The 20605-nt window shown below is 39.1% G+C and overlaps 1 protein-coding gene across 1 annotated transcript in view; it reads right to left on the reverse strand.

Moving 5' to 3' along the window:
- The window catches only part of PTCH1 (patched 1), a gene marked incomplete at its 3' end in the record, with an annotated part of 55118 nt that overhangs the window by 13697 nt on the left and 20816 nt on the right, over positions 1-20605 (reverse strand). The window contains exons 11-16 of the mRNA XM_083353499.1: positions 11979-12097; positions 10771-11173; positions 9171-9480; positions 6353-6501; positions 2848-3022; positions 520-800 (exon numbers count right to left, since the gene is read on the reverse strand). Of these exons, the coding sequence (XP_083209625.1) occupies positions 520-800; positions 2848-3022; positions 6353-6501; positions 9171-9480; positions 10771-11173; positions 11979-12097 (1437 nt within the window). The remainder of the gene's footprint in view (positions 1-519; positions 801-2847; positions 3023-6352; positions 6502-9170; positions 9481-10770; positions 11174-11978; positions 12098-20605) is intronic.

A 20605-nucleotide genomic window follows, 5' to 3' on the forward strand; every position in this document is an offset into this window, starting at 1 on the left:
AGCACTAGAGGTCAGTGGGTGGTCAAATGCTGGAATCCAAACAGCCTGCGAGTTTAAGGAGAGTCATGCTTTGGTGATACTCTTTCCTTTCTCATCCGGGATGCCTTAAACCTGAGAACTAACAGCAAAAGCTGTATAGGTTTAAATTAAGATGTTTCAAACTAGAAAATGATTCCCTAAGCCAAAACTGCCCATAACAAATATATACTATACTGAACACGCTTATAAAAAAACATGTTCTAATTTTGATTCCCCCCTCCCTTCCCCCCAGGAATTTAGATGGAAGCCAAAAGTTTAGCCACCTTTATTTTTAAAACTTCAATTTAATACTGGGTCAAAATATTAAGGTTATTAAAGCATATGTACCTTTAGCAGGAAAACCTGCCCCCTCAAGTAAGTAGAATAAATATATCATGAATGGTGCAATATGCACACTCCACTAGTAGCTCAGACATAAACAAAACCTTCCTGAATGTAGCTAGAGCTGCGCTAAAAGGAATTTGACTTCAACAAACTTACAATGATCCCAGCTGTCCAGGGGTTCAGAAGAATGAGGGCACACACCAGAAATGTGCAGGCCAGGACCACGCTAATGGATAAGAGGAGCCAATGACGAAGGCTTATATATTGTTCCCAAAAGAGAAAAGGATACCCGTTTGGATAACTGGGAATCCCAAGGCTTGTGTAATTATTGCAGATTGCTCTCACTTTCTCTATAGCTTCCACAAAATCAGAGGTATCGCGCAGTCCATTGAGGTAGAAAGGAAACTGAGCATATTCAATAGGCTCAGCTTCTGGGACTAAGGGGGAAAAAAAGACAATATAAATACAAATATTTTATACATTTACGTAGAAAGAATCATTAATGCGGAAGGAAAAAGATGGGTGTGATTGTTTAGATGTTCCTGTCTTAGCATAAGGCTGTGTACTAATTTACATTTGAATATGACATTGGATACACCATGAAATACCACACATACAGGTCACTGAATCATAAAAAGGTATTGGGTATGTCAGATTTCATTCATGCATGCCTCCATGCATATACACTGCTTCTATGCAGTGTATATTCGAATGCTGCAAAATAATCCCAAAAGGAACACTCTTTTAAAGGGAAAATAGCAACGGTATTCTAAAACTACTAATCTTTTGTGGCTGAAGTCTTTGTTGTCTCAGAACAGAAAAAAAAATCCTTCAAAGTTGATTTTTTTGTATCACATAGTATTTTTGTAACATTACTGCACATTGTAGGGAATTTCAGAGAAGTTGCTAAGTTTGTCCATTACTATAAAAGCAAAGATAAACATATTTTCTATGGATTAATTTATGTGAATCAGTCCATGAAAGCTGATGCCCTAATGCCTTTTGGCCTTTATGGTTCTACAAGATACTCTGTCATTGTTGTACACTAATTGCCTCTCCACCCATATTCTACGCACTCTCTGTTAAACTTGGAACCAGTTATCTCATAAAAATACCTCCATTGTTTACAAACTGTCAAGACATCAAATACCTCCATTTAAAGTATTTTAGATAGGAAGCCAAGCCACTAGGATGGAAAAGATTTTAAAATATCTATTCAACTTAATCTGTTACGTTTCACAATTTGCTATCAGCAAATACTAAGTCCTGAGTGACAACCGCACAAATATTTGGAGATTAAAATACGTTTAATATTTGGACTGAGGAGGATTACAAAATCTCAAGTACTTTTATACTATTCTGATATAAGGGTAATACTTCTGGAATCCTTGTGTTGCTGACAGCACTATAATCCCAACAATTTACAATGAAGCAGTGAAGAGGGCCAGGATTTGTAATCAGTTAAATATTTTGAATGCTAAAGTTAGCCAGTACATTTGTTACATTTTCTCTGGCTATTGAAAATTAAGCTTGAGAGCATGTTCCAGTCAGTCAAAGCAAGATTAAATACTTCAAGTGTTTAATTCAGGAAATACATAATTTTTATCCTTTAATGACATAGCATATCCACATTTTTCATGCTCTTTTTGAAAGCAATGCTAAGTCCATCATACAACCCATTCTTTCCCTGACTAAAGGAAGCTTTTTATAACTAGCTTTGGGGCACACTAGCTGTGTGTTCCAGACTCTGCAGGGTCATTCCCTTGACTTGCTAAACATGATTTGCCCTATTATAATCTCAACTATAAATTTTCATTAAGACAAGATTTGGCTGGATGCCCAAGAGCTTTAGGATTGAGATAGAAGGAAGGACAATTTCCTTGTTATCCAGTAAATACAACTCCTCTTCTTCCTTCACGCCTGCCACCAATAACTAGCCAGCAGCCCAACCAATAAATCAAGTGTCAAAGCAACATTAACTTGGTATTGCTATTTAGACTGCAGCAGAGAGTTGAGGGAAAATGCAAGAAGAGAGCTATCGGACTTTTAGATGTCTTCCCAACACAGCTCACAGACACAAGGCAGGTGTTAGAGAATGACCTAGTTTTCCAGAAATTCTTTTCATGCTGACAGATTCCTAACAAACATGCAATAATTCCCAACGGCAAAAACTCTGCATTTGCAAAGGCAACATCATGGAACTAAAAGCTTTCCCTTACTGAAATGAATGCGAGGTTTAAACTTTAATGTAAAGTATTACAGAATTCTTTTCCCCCTCAAAATGCTACCAAGGTATAGCGTTCTTCTACTACATTACACAACCACATCTATCTTCTGAGTTTTTACAGAGTAAAGCAATATATATTATGCTGTTTGCAGTCAGAGTCCTGGAAAATGTCAATGGACTTAAAAGCTGCTAAGTCTGGAAGGAAAAGCAGAGACATTTGAATAAATAGCAAGATATTATAATAAAATGTTCCTTACTGGTTACTGGCATATAGTCTGCTTTATCATGAACCCATTCTGGACGATGGGGCCGTATGTTGGCTTGAGAGGCAGCGTATGCCACAGGATCGTTGCTAACCCAGGCTGTTAGATACATGTAGAATGCCTTTGGGTTAATGATTCCATCTGCATCCACTAAGCGCTGTTTAGCCAACTGCAAAATGCAAAGTCTTTCAGAATCACTCTTGCTCAAATCTTTTAACACAAAAAGTCTGAGGCACACAGTAGATGTGCACAGTACACAGAACATATGTTTGTGAGAAACATATTTTTATAGAGAGACCACAAGCATATTATTCCCAGCATGGGAGATATTTTTATATCCAGATTTTTTGAAAGTGCTTGGAATGGTGTAAAACACTTTGCGTGCAATTCGTCAGAAACATTAAATCAAAAGAAGATTCCCGATGAATACTGAGCCAATTAAGCCTAAATTCTCATACACAATCTGCAGCCAAGAGGGGCAAATGACCAAATTGCTGAGAAACATATTTAAAGGTGGTTTTGAGGGAAGGGGGGGGGGAAGGGGGGAAGAATCTGGCAAGAGTCCTGTAGATGTCTGTGTGCAGTTAACCTCTGTTGTTAACACTGAAGGAAATGCCACCCAGTAAATGGAGGAGAGCTATAAAAATAAAACAACATCTGTATAAATTTTGCTAACGCTTGTCTCCTATGACCTACATATTTAAAAGATACCCAACATCAAAAAACAGATGAATGTATCCTGAATGTTCCCTTCATGGGGGACAAATGGGCAAATGAATTGGATGGCTTTGAATAAGATAATCTTAAAATTCTAGAGCAAAATCTGCTTTGTCAAAACTACAAAAATGGTGATACTCAGAAGGTGCTGAAAAAGAAAAACAGTAGGTTTGGGGAGTTGTTTTGCATTCTGCCATAAAATTCATTTCTAAGGTTTTCTAGTTATTTGAAAGAACAGTGGCAAACAATCTTTTTTTTTTTTTTAAAAAAAAGCTGGAATCTGGAATTAATTAATCCTCAGGACATGCAACAATTGTATGTCTTCAAATTGTTTCTAGAGTTACAGAATATAATTATTGGGCCCTGGGGGTTCCCATAGCACAATTTTCTCTCTCTCGGGCTGAGTAAATTATATCAGGAACCATTGCGCATTTGGTATTTTAAGTTTTAAGTCATCTTAAAATTTCATTTTATCTCCCCTTTCTTCCGTCTATTCCTGCTGAATTTCTTAATGAAGGCTGTCACACTAATAACATAAATATAGAAACTGACTTTTTTTTAAAGCCTCAAATGCCAACCATCATCATTTAACTTGGGGCAGGACAGGTTGAATTTATCCTATGCAGTAAAATATGGTGACAAAATTCTGCTTGTCACTGTCTGCTGGGAACTCAGAGGAGAGAGAAAAGGACAATGAGAAATATCCTATTATGATACACGGGAAGACTGACAAGAGAAAGATATACTTTGGATAATCTGGCCCCAGCCTTTCAAGGTTGAAAAATACAACTCCTGCCCAGAAAGCAAACAGAGAAAGTACTTTTGGGTTTGATATAAAATGTAGCCAAGGAACCATTCCAACAATTAATTGGGCAGCTACATTCTGAACTAACTGGAATTTCTGAACAGTTTTGCAAAGGAAAACAAACATAAAATGCATCCCGGTAATCTACTTTAGAAGCTACTCCTCTAAGAAAAGCTCCAGCCAGTAAATCTGCCTAAGCTGCCAATAAGCAGTTCTGGCTATGGCAACTATCCTGAATCCCATAATAAAACTTCCACGGCAGCTGTGCTCCGATTCTTGGAGAATGTGACTCGTCATCAACAAAAGAAGTATACCTTTTGGTTGGTTTCCTGTCATTAAAACAGGGGTGTCCAACCTTGGCAACTTTAAGACTTGTGGACATCAACTGCCAGAAGTCCCCAGCCAGCCAGAAGACCACCCACTGTTTCCAAACATCTATTCAGAACTTTCACAGCTTTACATGATTCTGCTATAAAGAAGAAATAGAGCTGTATCTTCTGCGTACTCATAATCAGAGAACGTTAGACAATAATACCCAATGTCTTCATGAATATTATTACAAGCACACTATTACAAGCTCACACAGAGAAGGCCTCCTCAGGGTACCGTCAGCTAGGCAATGTTGGCTGGTGACCCCCAGGGGGAGGGCCTTCTCTGTGGGAGCGCCAGCCCTATGGAATCAGCTCCCCCCTGAGCTTCGGATGGCCCAAAACCTCCAATCCTTTCGCCGCGGCCTCAAAACACTCCTGTTCCACCAGGCTGACCTAGACTGACAGGCATTTTAATTAATTTATATTTAGTATTTTTAATTTATTTTTTTTAAATTCTCTAATTTTAATTTATTGCACAGATGTTCTCAATTTTATTTCTATCTTGATTTCTGTACCTATTATATGTTTTGCTGTTAGCCGCCCTGAGTCCTTCGGGAGATAGGGCGGGATATAAATCCCATCAATAAATAAATAATAAATAAATAAATATCACACTATACAAAACTCTGGAATCAAGTCCTTTAAGACAGAGAAGCACTTTTTGGATTTTTCCCAGTAGCTAGGAGCAAAGTCACCATAACACGGTAGCTACGGCCCTTGGTCTAATGAAGGCCTCAAAAAAGGCTACCACAGCACCAAAGATAACTAAGAAATATAGATAAACCTTGGAATCATATTATGATTCCTGTTGAATGATGAACAGGCTAGGAGCCATGCTGTCGCTGATAACCAAAAGTCTCTAGAGCTCCACAGCTACAATCTATTTTCTAGAGAAATATATCCAAAACCTGTGCAGTCATTTTTAAGGGTGAGAGGATTCCTGTGTTTTTTTTCCAGAAATTTCAAATTTGCTTTCCTTCAAGAAGGCAATAACAAATAGCACAAATGCTATTAATTCATCATCAAAACAGCCAGCTCAAGGCATACCACTTAGGCAAAGAATAGAATAGTGTTTTATATGGTGAAAGGAAGAAAACGCGGGAGAAGGCAATGTGGTTCATTGCCAATATAACATAACATCCATGAGGGACAATAGTATTTATTGCTCCACTGTGGTTCCTGGGAGGCTGCCCAGAGCTGCAGCTGAATATAACCAATCCCAAAGGTCAAAAAGCAAGCATACTAGTCATCAGCCGGATGTTTTCAACAATTCTAAGCACATTTTCAGCTCAGTGTAGTCAACTGAAATCAATTGGAACTCATTCTAGCAACTTCTTGCTGTGAGCTCATGGATATCTACATTGGTTAAAACAAACAATTTATCCTGAGCTTATTTCTACCATCGTTCAACTCATTACTTCTTTTGTTTTTAGTGTCTTAAATTACCGAGCAAATAAAGGGGTTTTATCATAAACAAGGGGGCAGCTCAGAGCTATTGTTTCCCAAGTTCATTGAAGTTTTAACAGTAAGTGAGTTAATGAATAAAGAAATATACAGTATTCTTCCATATGAAACCACAGACATAGAACCGTATTTTTGAACATACCTGGCTCACGTTCAGGGGTTTCTCTCGGATGTTTGAAATAGTCTGAACTAGAAGTTTGTAAGCCAAAACAGCATCTTCAGATCCATTTTTGTAACTGTGAAGGGTGATCTTCCCAGATTTCCAGTCTTTGTCAAAAGCCTCCTGAAGACCTGTTGGGAGGCAAAACTCCCACAAGTTAATAAATCATCATCCACCCAGCTCATAATGGAAGAGAGAGAGACAACAACACTTTTTTTCCCAACTAATAAAGAAGGTGTTTCAGGAACTCCAAGTTTTTCAGCTCTTAAGTGCTGACAAGGCTCGTGAGACGTTGCCATTACTTTCCTTGTGTTCTTTTTTGACTCTTAGTTCTGTCTTTTCCAGTCTCTCCCCATAGCCCTGAAACAAGAAGAGTCTGGCTAGAGAACTGTCACCTGCCTCCCAAGCAGATGTTTGGGAGGCAGCCCTAAACTTGAGACATTGGCCTCCCAGAAGTGCAGGCCTTGCATAGTTTGCCTTCCCCATCTTCCAACTTGTCTGTGGAAGGCTGCCAGGCCAGAGTTCCAGACAGACCTCCTGCTGTCTCCAAACTAGCCCAATTCTCCCACACCCACTTAGCTAAACTTCTCCACACGTGAAAACATTGACATCATAACACTACTGTGTGTGTGGTTGAACACATGGCTTGCGTATAACAAAACAAGCCTTTGCAGGCACTTCATGCGTGCAAAATTTACTCTGGCACTTGAGTTTACTTCAGCTATGTAGTGTTTCAAATTTGATCTCTAAAAGGTACTTCAGAGCATATGGAAGTGCAAAAACACAGCAGCCCCTAAAACAGCCAGATCCTTTAATGTGTTGCAATAGGTGTTATGTTCATGTACCTATCTGTTCCAAAATATTTCTTGGAGATCAGATATGAAGGACTGCCCAGTCTTAATGCTTATGCATACAGGAAGAGAACGTACGCAACTCGTACAGGTTTGGTAAAACATTTTTTTTAAACTTAAAAAAAACCCCTCCATATTCTGTGACAGAAATCAGATGAGCAGGGTTATTATACGTGCGGTGTGCTAATAAGGAAATGAGAATACACCACAGTAAAGAACCTGACTGGAAATCTATAATGAGAGAAATAAGCAGCAGGTAATTTGCAAACAAACACTTGGAGGGAAAATTACATTGCTTCATTCAAATACAATCCAGGGACTAAGCCAAAAAAAAAAAAACACCCCGTAATAACAAAATCAGAAATGGAGCCATTATCTTAAAAAAAGGTTTTATCCACTCACAACACTAAAAGGAATTACACAACGGGGAGGAGACACATAGGACTTTAGTTGTTTCGGCTACCACTAGGTGCTGAAGCCATAGGTTACACAACAACATGACCAGAAATTCCACCCCAAAGCTGGAGGAAAAAGAAACACACACCGCACCATTCAAACTTCAAACAGCAACCCAGCTCCTGCTTGAGCACAGCATGAGCGAACATGATTTTGTCAATTTGTTCCATCTGTTCAACTTGTGGAGCTAATACAAGTTGTGGGATCTGCTGCCAGCACGTGTAAAGATCACAGCCAACACCTATTCACTCTCAACTGTTCTTTTCCTCTTTGCCATCCCTTCCAAGGGAGAGGCTGGGGTGGGGTGGGGGGGAGAGAATACCTCACAGAGCAAATTTGGATTAGATTTAGAATAGGAAGCCGCAGCCCAGTGCAAGGAGGCTGTGTGAGAATAGATGAACCAACCGCAGGTCTAAAGCAGAGAAGGGAAGGGTGGGAGGGATACACCAACCCACCTCACAGCTGCACTGGGACGCTGTAATCAAAACCATCCTTACAGAGCTCCCAGGTTAGCCACAGCTATAAAGAGGGAAGAACCTTGGAAGGAAGGACGGGACCTGAAGGACACAACCACGGGCACTCATTCTTGTTTGCAAACCCTTTCTCTGTTTCCGATAGAGAAGGGGAGTCCAACCTCGGCAACTTTAAGACTTGTGGACTTCAGCTCTCAGAATTCTGGAGCCAGTCAAGCTGGCTGGGGGGAGTACTGAGACTTGAAGACGACAAGTCTTAAAAGTTGTCAAGGTTGGACCCCAACCCCCCCGCTTTAGAGTTTTCCACATGCAGAAATTTATAATAAAAGCTCCTCTTTGACATCCAGAATAAAAACACTGAGAAAGTGCAACCTACCAGACATAACATGTACAACTTGGCTAGAGAAAAGAGAGCAGCTAGTGACCCTAGTTGTTCAAAATCAATTGACAAAGCTGCAAAGCCCCTAGTGGGGAAAAAAACCACAAAGCTGGTTTTTAAAGAATGATTGGAATAAGATAAAGTGAGAAAAGCATTAGAAATAAAAAAAATCCTAATTTATATATTGAGGGTTTTTTTAAAAAAAAAATCAAATGCATAATATGAATTTATCTAATTAGCATCTGGCATTCTCTGAACTGTTGGGCAGGAAAAATATATAAAAGTAACCAAAGAAAGAGACAACTGATTAATCTGCATGAAATTAAGTGTACGTGTCTCAAAATGATATGGGTGGTCCTTGTTTAGTGACCATAACTGGGACCTGCAACTCAGTTATTAAGCAAAGTGGTCACTAAGTGAAACCCCATCTTTGCATATGATCTTACTTCAGCTTTCCTTTGCTTTACAGACCTCAGGGTAATAAATGTGAGGATTTGTGGGCAAATAAATCTGTATCATTTGTAAATATCTTGACTTTCAGAGATATTCCACAGGAGAAAAGCATCAGTCACAGGTACGATGCATTTAAAAGGCAAGAAGTGCATTTGCGAGAAAGATGTATTATTGCTGTTTGGTTTTACCTTGCAGCCAGTCTCTAAAATAATGCAACCACATTTTAGGGAGTTGCTTGTTTTCTTCCAATAAAACATAGGTCACGTTGCTGAAGCTTCTGTGAAGTTCATAAAGTAAATGTTGGATGTTAGGATAATCCGCTTTCTGGGTAACAATATACATATGGTAGAATGAGAAGTATTTGAACTGGGCTGCAATGAACTCGTACTCCCGAGTTTCCCGTGGCACAATGTCTGTGAGATCCAATCCATCTTTCACACGAGTCGTTCCGTAAAGACTAAGGCCAAGTAAACCCAGAAAAAGAAAAATGACCATAATCTGAAAAACAAAACCACAGGAAAAAAAGCATGCGTAAGTAAATGGATTTTAACATTAAAAAGAAAGTCACGGGCTACAAAAGTTACAAAAGGATAACGCATATGGAACTATTTAAATTTATAACCTATGACTTCTATAAGGACTTGGGGGGGGGGCGTTTCTCATGTTCCGTAAACTTTTTTCAGCAGAGCCAATATATTCACTGACTGAGCTGACAAAATTGTACCAAGTATACTATAGCTTGCTGAGTTTTGGTTTAGCATTTTGTGAACCCAGCAATAGTGGGTTATTTAACAAACCATAGTTAGAACAGTGATTCTGCCAATGTTTAGCCTAGCCCTCCCAACCTGGTGCCACCCACATGTGGCTGACCTAATAATAGTCTCTGTGCCATGTTGTCTGTAAAAGTATTCAAACTGAGCTAACTGGGACAAATGCTTCATTGAAGAATTTATATCCCCAAGTCCCTATCGATACAGTACCATATCCATACCAGAGACATCAGAAGGACAGCTGCAACTGCACATTCAAAGCCCTGCTTCCTTTACTTGCATTGTGTGTACATATAAAAAGGGGACAAGCTTCCATAACATGATCATGATCTCCGTTTTGATTTTGATTCCTTCAGATGCTCATGCTCTCTGTAGTTGCTCATTTTCAACCCAGAGCCAAGAATCTTAATGGTTTGGCAGAAGAAAATGGACAGGAGAAATTGAAATAACAAGAATAATGCAAAAGCTTGAGAAACAACTTCCTATAAAGGAAGTTGGATCTAGAACCACAAATGTCCACGCCATGCGTCTGACCTCCACACATACAGGTAGTCCTTGACTTACAACAATTCATTTAGTGACTATTCGACGTTACAACGGCACTGAAAAACGTGACTTATGACCATTTTTCTCACAAACAAAGTCAGTGGGGAAGCCAGATTCACTTACCAATCATATTACTAACTTGACAACTGCAGTGATTCACTTAACAACTGTGGCAAGAAAGGTCATAAAATGGGGCAAAACTCACTTTACCTTGCTTAGCAACAGAAATTTTGGGCTCAGTTATGGTCATAAGTCAAGGACTACCTGTATCTGAAAGAGAAGGAAGTAAACTTATTTAAGAGCTGTTTCCAGGGATAATCCAGTGTCATTTTTTAAAAACTGAAGTATCTATATATGGAGGCAGAATCCATCATGAACTTTAGAGACTTAGAGTATCTCTAGTTTTTCAAGGACGGCCAATGTATTTTAACTGTGACCCCAAAAGAGAGAGTAACCAACCAAGCAACTTTACCTTTGCTTTTGGTTTTAACAGGAGTGGCGCATACTGCTTTTCAGCAAAAGAGGAGAGTGTCCATTTGGTACAGGGTGGCTCAAGACAATGCAATGTAGTTTCGGAGAACTGAGAAAGAAGATCCCTGGTTGAACTGGTGCTTTCCGGGCTCTGGCAATTGAGGTCCTCCTGGGGCATGGTGACTGGTTGGACCGATATTTCTGACCGAGGTTCTGCTGTGGTGTAATAAACCTGAGTGTGTGGGTCGTACTCAGTGCGCAGCTGGACTGTAGACTGCATCGTGATTTGAGTTTCGTGGGCAAAACTGGGGCTGCTGTAGGGTGGTGGAGGGCTGTAGCGGAAGTTATCGCCAGCCTCTGCATATGCTTGAGGTTCAATCTGAATGACTCTGGTGACACAGGGGCTGAAAGAAAAACAGGGAAAGAAGATATATGCACTGTGTTTGTGGCCGGAATTGTTCTACGACGTATTCCCTGTTAACATTTAATAAAGTGTTTCTCTACAGCAGGGGTGTCAAATTCGCAACGTCATGTGACGTGTCACGACGTATCGTGACTTTTTCTCCATTGCTGGTAATGGGGTGGGCACGGTTTCAGCATGACGCATCCGGCCCGCGGGCTGGCAGTTTGACACCTCTGCTCTACAGAGTACGCCTGCATATATGGAGTTATATAACGTGCAAGAAACACAGTCCAGTGTTTAAGTTCCTTAACACTCACTGTGTTTCTGAAAATAGTACTGAATTAGCAAAACCACCACTGTTCTGTTTTGAAGCCACACAAAATGATTAGAGAGGAGAGTTACTGGTATTATTGGTTAGTATCCAATTATACCAGTTCACCAGCAGAATAAAGAAAACATACTAGACTCTCTCAAAGCCAAAACACATTATTGTTTAGTGATGTGTGAAGTGTATTTTGTGACTGCTATTAGAACTTCCCTAATGACATTGATTTAACCATAAGAAACTAGTCAACCAAACTCTTCCAACCATAGAGCAGTTCATGGCCACCAGGGTGCAATAATGCTCAGTTTGCTGCTCCAGACATTATAGCTCTTGCTTTCCATTCAGTTGGAATATAAGAAGTTTGAAAGTGACCTCAAATTCCACCACAGAACTGTAGGAATAAGTATCTCTGGCTACAGTAGTCCGTGGTAAAATGTCCATTTAAAATGTTGTAATATTTGTAATATTCCTTCCATCTCACCTTGTAAAACAGCAGAATATATCCAGCCTCCGATCTTCCCGGCGGTATAGGTCCATACTCAAAATAGCAGGAAAAATTAACAGAACCATGGCAAAGTTAAATACCACAACCACAGCAGCCTGTATAGTCAAAGAGAGAAAGAAGAACATCAACAATACCAGTACTAAGGCTACAGGAAGGAAGGAAGGAAGGAAGGAAGGAAGGAAGGAAGGAAGGAAGGAAGGAAGGAAGGAAGGAAGGAAGGAAGGAAGGAAGGAATTATTTTTTTAATAAAGTTGTATGTAACTATTGTTATTCCAACACTGAGTTATAATTAGGTTTCCATATTGTAAATGTACATATAGTAATGAAATATTAAGAATTAGATATTGTCCTAATAAGCATCCTTGGCTGTGTTACCAGATCTCAAATCCATTTCTCATGGGAAGAATTAGAACAAATAAAGAACAATTTACCCTCCCAAAATGTGAAAAGCTCTGATGTGCATATTAATTTAACTTTAGTATAATTTCTGTGTCAAAAAAGAGGAGAGTAGGAGAGAAACTAAGCTCCAAGTCAAGACCTACAACTCTACAACTTAACCACAGAAGTGTTCTTATGCTTATGAAACCAATTAGCCACTATTTAGTGTTTCAGAGCAGTGATCCATTCATTTAAACAATCCTTGATTTGTATCACCACACAAGGTACATGAGTCAGGACTTCAGTATCCTCTTTTGTACCTTACTAGGAAGAACTGTCAAAAAAACAAATGGCTATTTATTGATATTGACAGAGGCCTCTTTTTTGGATTTAAAATAGAGAAAGAAAGACTTTGCAAAGGTTAGCTAGGACCTTCATCACATTAGTGTTTTTTGTATCTCACCACATTCCTTCCCTGAAGTTTTTAAACACTTGTGTAGATACTTTGCACTATATTTTTCATCTCTCCAAACTGATTCCAAATGACCAAGGAAAAAAAATTACATCACAGCCTATTTTTGTACAGCATTCAAACAAATTCTTAACAATTAATGAAGATTCACTAGTTATGAATATCAGTTCAACTTCAGACCAAAATATATTGTAAAATATATATCCTTGGACATCCTGAAAGTTAACTCATAACTCGATCGCTATCCAATATGTACATTTTTCCCTACAGAATTCCTTCACTAACTAGAATTTACTCAAGAAAATAAAGAAAAGACAGGCTTGCTTAGGATGATATGCATAGTAGATAGAAAAAAGATGGCTCTTTTCATTTATTTGTTACATGTATGTATGTATATGTATGTAGTTTCTAGGAAGTCTCCTATCCCAGCATTGACCAGCATTAAATACTTTTGATTTTAGGAAAGGCATTGCATTGTTCAGTTCATGTCTTGGTGTCTAATATCAAGATATTGGCTAAGACTATATTTCAGTAATAAGGGACGCGGTGGCTCAGTGGGTTAGGACGCTGAGCTTGTCGATCGGAAGGTCGGCAGTTTGGTGGGTCGAATCCCGAGTGCCGCGTAACAGAGTGAGCGCCTGTTACTCGTCCCAGCTTCTGCCAACCTAGCAGTTCGAAAGCACGTAAAAATGCAAGTAGAAAAATAGGGACCATTACGGTGGGAAGGTAACAGCGTTCCGTGCGCCTTTGGCGTCTAGTCATGCCGGCCACATGACCACGGAGATGTCCTCAGACAAGCGCTGGCTCTTCGGCTTTGAAACGGAGATGAGCACCGGCCCCTAGAGTCGGAAACGACTAGCACACATGTGCGGGGGAACCTTTACCTTTACCTTATATTTCAGTAACCCACACTAACTTCGTCTACCTTCACCAATCTCATTAAGTCATCATTTGCTTAAACAGTTTATTATATACACAACCTTTGGTTACATTTACAATCAGGTTAGCTAAAAATCATGACTTGCAAAGATTTAGAATATGTAGCTAGTTTCAGTCGACACTGAAAGCCACAAAGACAAATACATTCCTGTAAGAATGAGGTCCTTAGAATTTATCAGGGATGCTGTGGGGAAGATAAAAAGGTAGCTTACACCAGACTGAAGCACTACCAGGACTGATTCTCATAAAAGGGATCCCTAAGACTCAAAAGAAATTGTTCCATTATCTCATGATTTGCTCAAATTATCCCCCTGGGTAGTTACCAGCAGTTTACGAACAGTTTTTTACAGAGTTGCCTGAAAACTACTTCACCCCTGTGTAACTGGAATAGCAAAGTTTCTTCAAGTCACCCATCAGTAAGAAGGGAAATCTGAAAGTCTCATACTTTTCCCTTTGGAGTTCCACAGACCTAGAGGGCAGCTATATTTCTTAATCCTAAAATGTAGAAAACTTCTGGCTTCATTGCTCACAGAGAAAGAACGGCTTAGTTGTACTTGACAGCTTTAATATGCATAGAATATTCATTCCTTTTTGGCTTTAGGAAAGCTGTGAAGGCCCATCTGTTCCATCTCGCAGAGTTATGTTATGATTGAAGATGGGGTTCACAGGCATATGACTTTTTGGTATTTCCTAGTTTTATGTTTTCTTGACTTTTTATTTTTGCACATATTGGGTCTTTGGGGATGTTTTTACTGATTGTTTGATCGTATTTATATGACTGCTCTCCTCATGCAGCACGATTCTAGGTGCTGTACAAACAACTATAAAAAGAATTTCAAGAACTTTCTAAGAGTATAAAGATTTAATATTATTAGAAAAAGCTAAAAGAAGGCATAAGATTACAAACAATGGAGCCATCTAATCCAATTACCATTCCCGTGTTGTTTTTGTTGCTGTTTTCGAGATTAATTGCCCAGACTCTTCAGGAACTGGGCAGCACCAAGTATAGTAAATATGTAAGTAATATTTAGAATATTTTATGTATAGGTTCCATGTTGACACACCATCTACAAATCAGGTTGATTAAATGTTTTTTTCAATAATCTTCTGCTTTACAATATGGTAGCTGCTGTCTCATGTATTTGCTGAAATAAGTTCTGAGCTGGAATTATTGAGAGATAAAGTAAAACAAGGCCCTGACTTATATACCGCAATATACTGTACCATTCTTTGCAGGCCAGCCAGAGTTAGTGGGTGTATTGTTTGATAAGAGATATTACAAATGAAGAGATCAGCTTTGCACTTAATTGCTAATCATATGCATCTCCATCCTAATGAAAATCACAATGTTATATTTTCTTCCTCTGTCTTCCTGCCCAGCATTTGCAACCAAAATTAAAGGTATTATGACTGGGACAAAAGAACTTAGGGAACTAGATGTAGACAGATGTAGCTATTCCATCCAGCCTAAGTTGGGAGTAAAATGATAAATGAGTCAGTGCAGCTGGCACTTTTACTCCCACTATGTACATGTACTTAACAGGGCACTGTGCATCATTAAGCAAGTGAAAAGAATATCTTTTTGCTTCTCACAAAGGCTCTTGCTACAGGAAAAAGACCATGCCACCGGGGGTTTTGCGAATAGCTTATGACGGAAGAAACTGGATGGTGTAAATCAAGAGTTCTTAATTGGTGGTATCCCTATCACAGGTGGAACTTAAGAATAATTGAGGTGAAACACTAGGGTAGGTCACTGAAACTTTAATTAAGTCTTTAAGACTTGCCATAAATGATGGGTGTAGTAATAAAATAAAAAAGTTGATCAGCAATTGACAGTTTCAGAACCAAGAGGCTTCTGTAAGCCAAACCTCCTTTTATGGCTTCCAGAGCTACTCCCAATTCACAAGTTTTAGAAATTGATGGTGTGGTTTCCTACGATTTGGAAGCAAAAGCAAACAGAAACTGAACTTGTAAACCTTCATTTTTTCCCCCCTTCTGTACAATCATGTCCAATTCTTAGAGGCAGCCTGGATAAGTCCCTGCAGGGATTTTTTTTGGCAGTTTTTCAGAAGTAGTTTGCCACTGCCTCCTTCCTAAAGCTTAGAGAAAGTGACTCACCCAAGGTCACCTAGCTGGCTTTGTGCCTGGGCGGGTGGGGTGGTAGGGGTGGGGTGGTGGGGGTGGCTAGAATTCACATTCTCCTAGTTTCAAGCCTGATGTTTTAACCATTTCACTAAACTAATCCCCTGCATAAAAAATAGATACCCAGATCCAAGCCATCTTGCATCATCTCATCCACTGGGCTGCTTCGAAAACAAAAAAAAAAAAATAAAGTCACTACTCATGTTTTCATTACTATGCTATGGTCAATTGATCTCCATGATCAGGGAGGTCCCCTATTCATATACAGATCAGTGAGGTACAGGTAGTCCTTGACGTATGGCCACAGTTGAGACCAAAATTTCCATTACTAAGCAAGAAAGTTGTTAAGTGAATTTTGCTCCATTTTATGATCTTAATTGCCACAGTTGCAAAGTGAATCACTGCAGTTGTTAAGTTAGTAACACGGTTGTTAAGTGAACGTGGATTCCCCATTGACTTTGCTCGTCAGAAGATTGCAAAAGGTGATCACAGGGCCCCAGGACCCCTGTCAAAAATTTGAACCAGCTGCCAAGTGTCTGAAGTTTGATCACATGACCAGGGGATGTTGCAATGGTCGTAAGTGTGTAAAATAGTCATAAGTCACTTCTTTCAGTGCCGTTATAACTTTGGTCACTAAAAGAATGATTGAAAGTCAAGGACTACCTATTTAGACATTAAATTCTTTATGCAATGGAGTCTCAGTATAAGGAGACATATTTTTGAAGTTGCTTATGTTGCCGTTCTGCAATGGGATGAATGGGGGGGGCAATGGTATAGTATTAGCAAAGTCCCAAGTAGCAGTACTATAGACTCAGGAATTCTGGGAACTGAAGGCCAAGTTGCCATAGTTGCCCAACCCTGATTTAAGGGATATAATATCATATAACTCCAAAGGTATTCAATCTGACAAAAATATTCAATTAACAGAATTTCTGAATGAACTTCAGTTGTGGGTGCTTGGGATCAGGAATGTCCACTGTGAAGATTAAAAAAAAAGTCAAGATTATGGCCACAATTGTGTTTGAAGCCCTCTCTCTTTTAATGTGTGTTGCCTCATACTACACACACACAAACACCCCTCCATGGATGACAGATAAATCTGAACAAAATAAAGATATAACTACAGAGAGAATTAATCTGGAGGATTGATTTATTTATGTTCTTATCCTATCAGGAAGTCATTTGTTCCTTTCTCAGCAGTTGGATTATTTTACCAATATTAAACTTCAAAAACCAATAGGGCTTTGATTGTTATCTTTTAGTGTCTCAGGGAGAATGAAAAAAGATAGAAGGTTAAAGCAACTTTCTGTTTAGGCCTATCTGATATAGAACGTCTATATAGAGAAACAGATATAAACATTATTGAAAAGAAAAGCAACGGTGTTACATTGCTATGCTTTCTTAACATGGCTGTGGAGGATTTACTGGACAGAGGAATTCTTCATAAAATAAATTTTCATTTTTAAATGAACAAAGGAAGGGTGGAGACCTATAAGAGTAGAAAATTCCACATTTTCAAACAGACCACCCAAAAGTAACTTGCATTCGCCCTTTGATTTTAAATACCACAGTATGCACCATTTGAATTTCACCATAGCTGGTAAAGCATGAAGTAAAATAAATAGCAACTGGTAACAAGAAAAAAAATAGCTTTCCTCTCCTTTCCTTGTGCATGGCAAAATATATATTTAGTGAACAGCATTAAAACGGGTTTCTCTTCAGATCATACAGTATGAAAACTGCACTATTGGAAGACAAAACATTAAGTGAATAAATCTGGCTCAGAAGAGATCATAAGAAAAAATGGCTCTATTCAAATTCCCCCACACACCTGAAAACCCCACAATAATAATTGCAATAAGAATATTTTCAATGATTGATGAACCAAGCAAGAGAAAATTGACTCTTGAGAAAATGCAAGTGCCAGATCTTTACTTAGAAAATATATATATATATATATATATATATATATATATACACATACATACATACATACATATACACACACATATTTGTTTTCTGAGGTTTTCGCGGGTGTTTGTATGTGGATCTTTGGTTATTTGGGTTATTCAGTAACTGACACCCACTATAAAAACATGGCACCACCACAAACACGAAGCCGAACAAAAGCAGCACAACTCACCAGCTCAGGTCTGGAGCTGGCAGCTGAGACCAGTCCATCCACTCAGAACACACCCCCACCCAATCAGAACACACCCACCATTCAAAACACACTCCCACCCAATCAGAACACACTTGGTCCCCCACCCAATCAGAGCACACCTCCACCCACAGAACACCCCCCCCCCTCTGGCAGTTTAAAAAAGAGGAACAAACAGCCACATGCTTCTCCCAGAAGAAGGAAGCTAAAGCCACCAGCCTGATGATGACGGATGGGATTCCGTCGAAACGTTGCGCCTACACCTTTAGTTGTACGCGGGGAAAAACCCGAATAACCAAAGATCCATATATACATATACATATACATATACATATACATATACATATACATATACATATATATATATATATATATATATATATATATATGTGTGTGTGTGTGTGTGTGTGTGTGTGTGTGTGTGTGTGTATACACACACACACACACACACACACACACACACACACACACACACACACACACACATATATATATATATATATATATATATATATATATATATATATATATATATATACACACAGAGAGAGAGAGAGAGAGAAAGAGAGAGAAAATGAGAGCAGGGTGCACATGATAGCATTTTGCAAGGATATTGGTTGTGATCCAGAATGTCAAATCCACATAAGCCAGGCTCTATATTATCAGTTCATATAAGAAAAACAATTTTGTTAGCTCATGGATATCTGTCTATATAAGTCACAGAAAACAGATATGGGTTATGAAACTAAATGCATTTTTAATCAAGGCTTACAAGGCTATCCACAGCACCATGGAATTAATCTAATCCTAGGAAGGAGAAAGCCCCAATGGAAGGTCTTTTTTTCCCCTTTTATGTCATAAATGCCAAATCAGAGCCTGTTCATCTGATTATAATTAAGTCTTGTGTCAACTGACACTTATATGCAGTAGAAATCTATGGAAAAAAAGTATGCATAGAAAGTTATGAGAGCACAAATTTGTTTTTCCAGCCTATCCTACTTATACAAATATGAGGAGAACCAGAAGAGAAGAGAGTATTCTGGGTGAGCAATATCCCTCTGACAAAAGCAGAGTAAAATATGAACTGCCATTTATAGTAACTAACTAAACAACCTGTGACCCTTGGGTCATCATTTCAGAGATGCTTTATTTATTTATTTATTATTGTATTTATCTAATTTATATAGCTGCCCATCTGACAGAATAAACAACTCTCAGCTGCTTACAGGTTAAAACAATTGATAAATACCCCAAATCATTAAGTGATTAATTTAATTATCAAAAACTATGAAAAATCTGAGCTAATGTAAAAGATGAAGAGATGTTAACAATAGCAGAGCCACCTCACTAGCTCACCTGTCCCCTGGAGTCCCCAGGCCTGCTGACACAATCAAGTCTTGAGGGACCTTCAGAAGCTCAGAAGAGATGAGGATAACTTGACCTCAAAGGGGGAGCAGAAGATTCCATAATGAGGGTGCCACCACAGAGAAGGCCAACTACCAAGGGGCTGCTAAAGCTTCCTACATGACAGAATCTATAACATCTGCTGGATCTAATAGAATGAGCAGATTAAATCAGGGAGCAGTGATCCCAAAAATAACATTTAAAGCCTTTACGGCATGGGTATAGGTTAACACCACCACTTTGAATTGGACCTGGAAACAAGCTGATAACCAATGCAACTTGTGAAGCAGAAATCTAAAGTATGTTCTTCAAGAAAAACACATAACTACTCTCACCACTGCATTTTGCACCAGGTGAAGTTACCAAATATTCTTCAACAGCAGTCCCATGCAATGTTCATTGCAGTAGCCAACTGGTTGTGAGTTATTGTGAGCAGGGCCCCTCAATCTAGGAAAGGGGGCAAATGGCACACAATATGAAATTGTACAAAGGTTGTCATGGGCCAGGATTCAGATTCTGATTCTGACAGTATTGCTCCAGCTGAGTTTGTGGATTGTCATCCTCCGGAATCTTAAACCATAATTCATCTAAGAAGGGTGAGCAAGTCAACTCCTGATCAGCTGGAACAGTCAGATGATGAGGCACAACCCACAAACTCCAAGTTTCAATGCATGCAGTGATGAGCAGAGCAATGCTAGTCAATGAGACTTCTCACTAGGCAAAGGGCCAGGCCTGAGTAATTATAGCCAGCTGCCTGCAGACAGGTTTATATAGCTGCTCTGGCCTTCAGTCTTTGTTGGAAACAACTGTTTGGAATCCTAGTTTATGACTTTTGTTCCTTTGCTTACTTACTCTTAAACCCCTGATTATTGAAGTGGCTGACTAGCACTCAGCACTTTAGCTCAGCACTTTAATTCCTGGAATGAATTTGGACCACTCTATTGCTGCTTAAATTTCAAATGGACTCATTCAGCCAAACATTCTTTGCACAGATCCTGATTTACAATCGTATCTACTTTATCTGCTTAACTCAAAACAACTATGTCTGCATGTGAGCGTCTGCAACCTTGCCACCTGACACAGAACAACCCCTCCCCAGCCACACCT

Source organism: Vipera ursinii (assembly GCF_947247035.1).
Source record: "Vipera ursinii genome assembly, chromosome: 2".
In the NCBI taxonomy this organism is placed as follows: Eukaryota; Metazoa; Chordata; class Lepidosauria; order Squamata; family Viperidae; genus Vipera; species Vipera ursinii.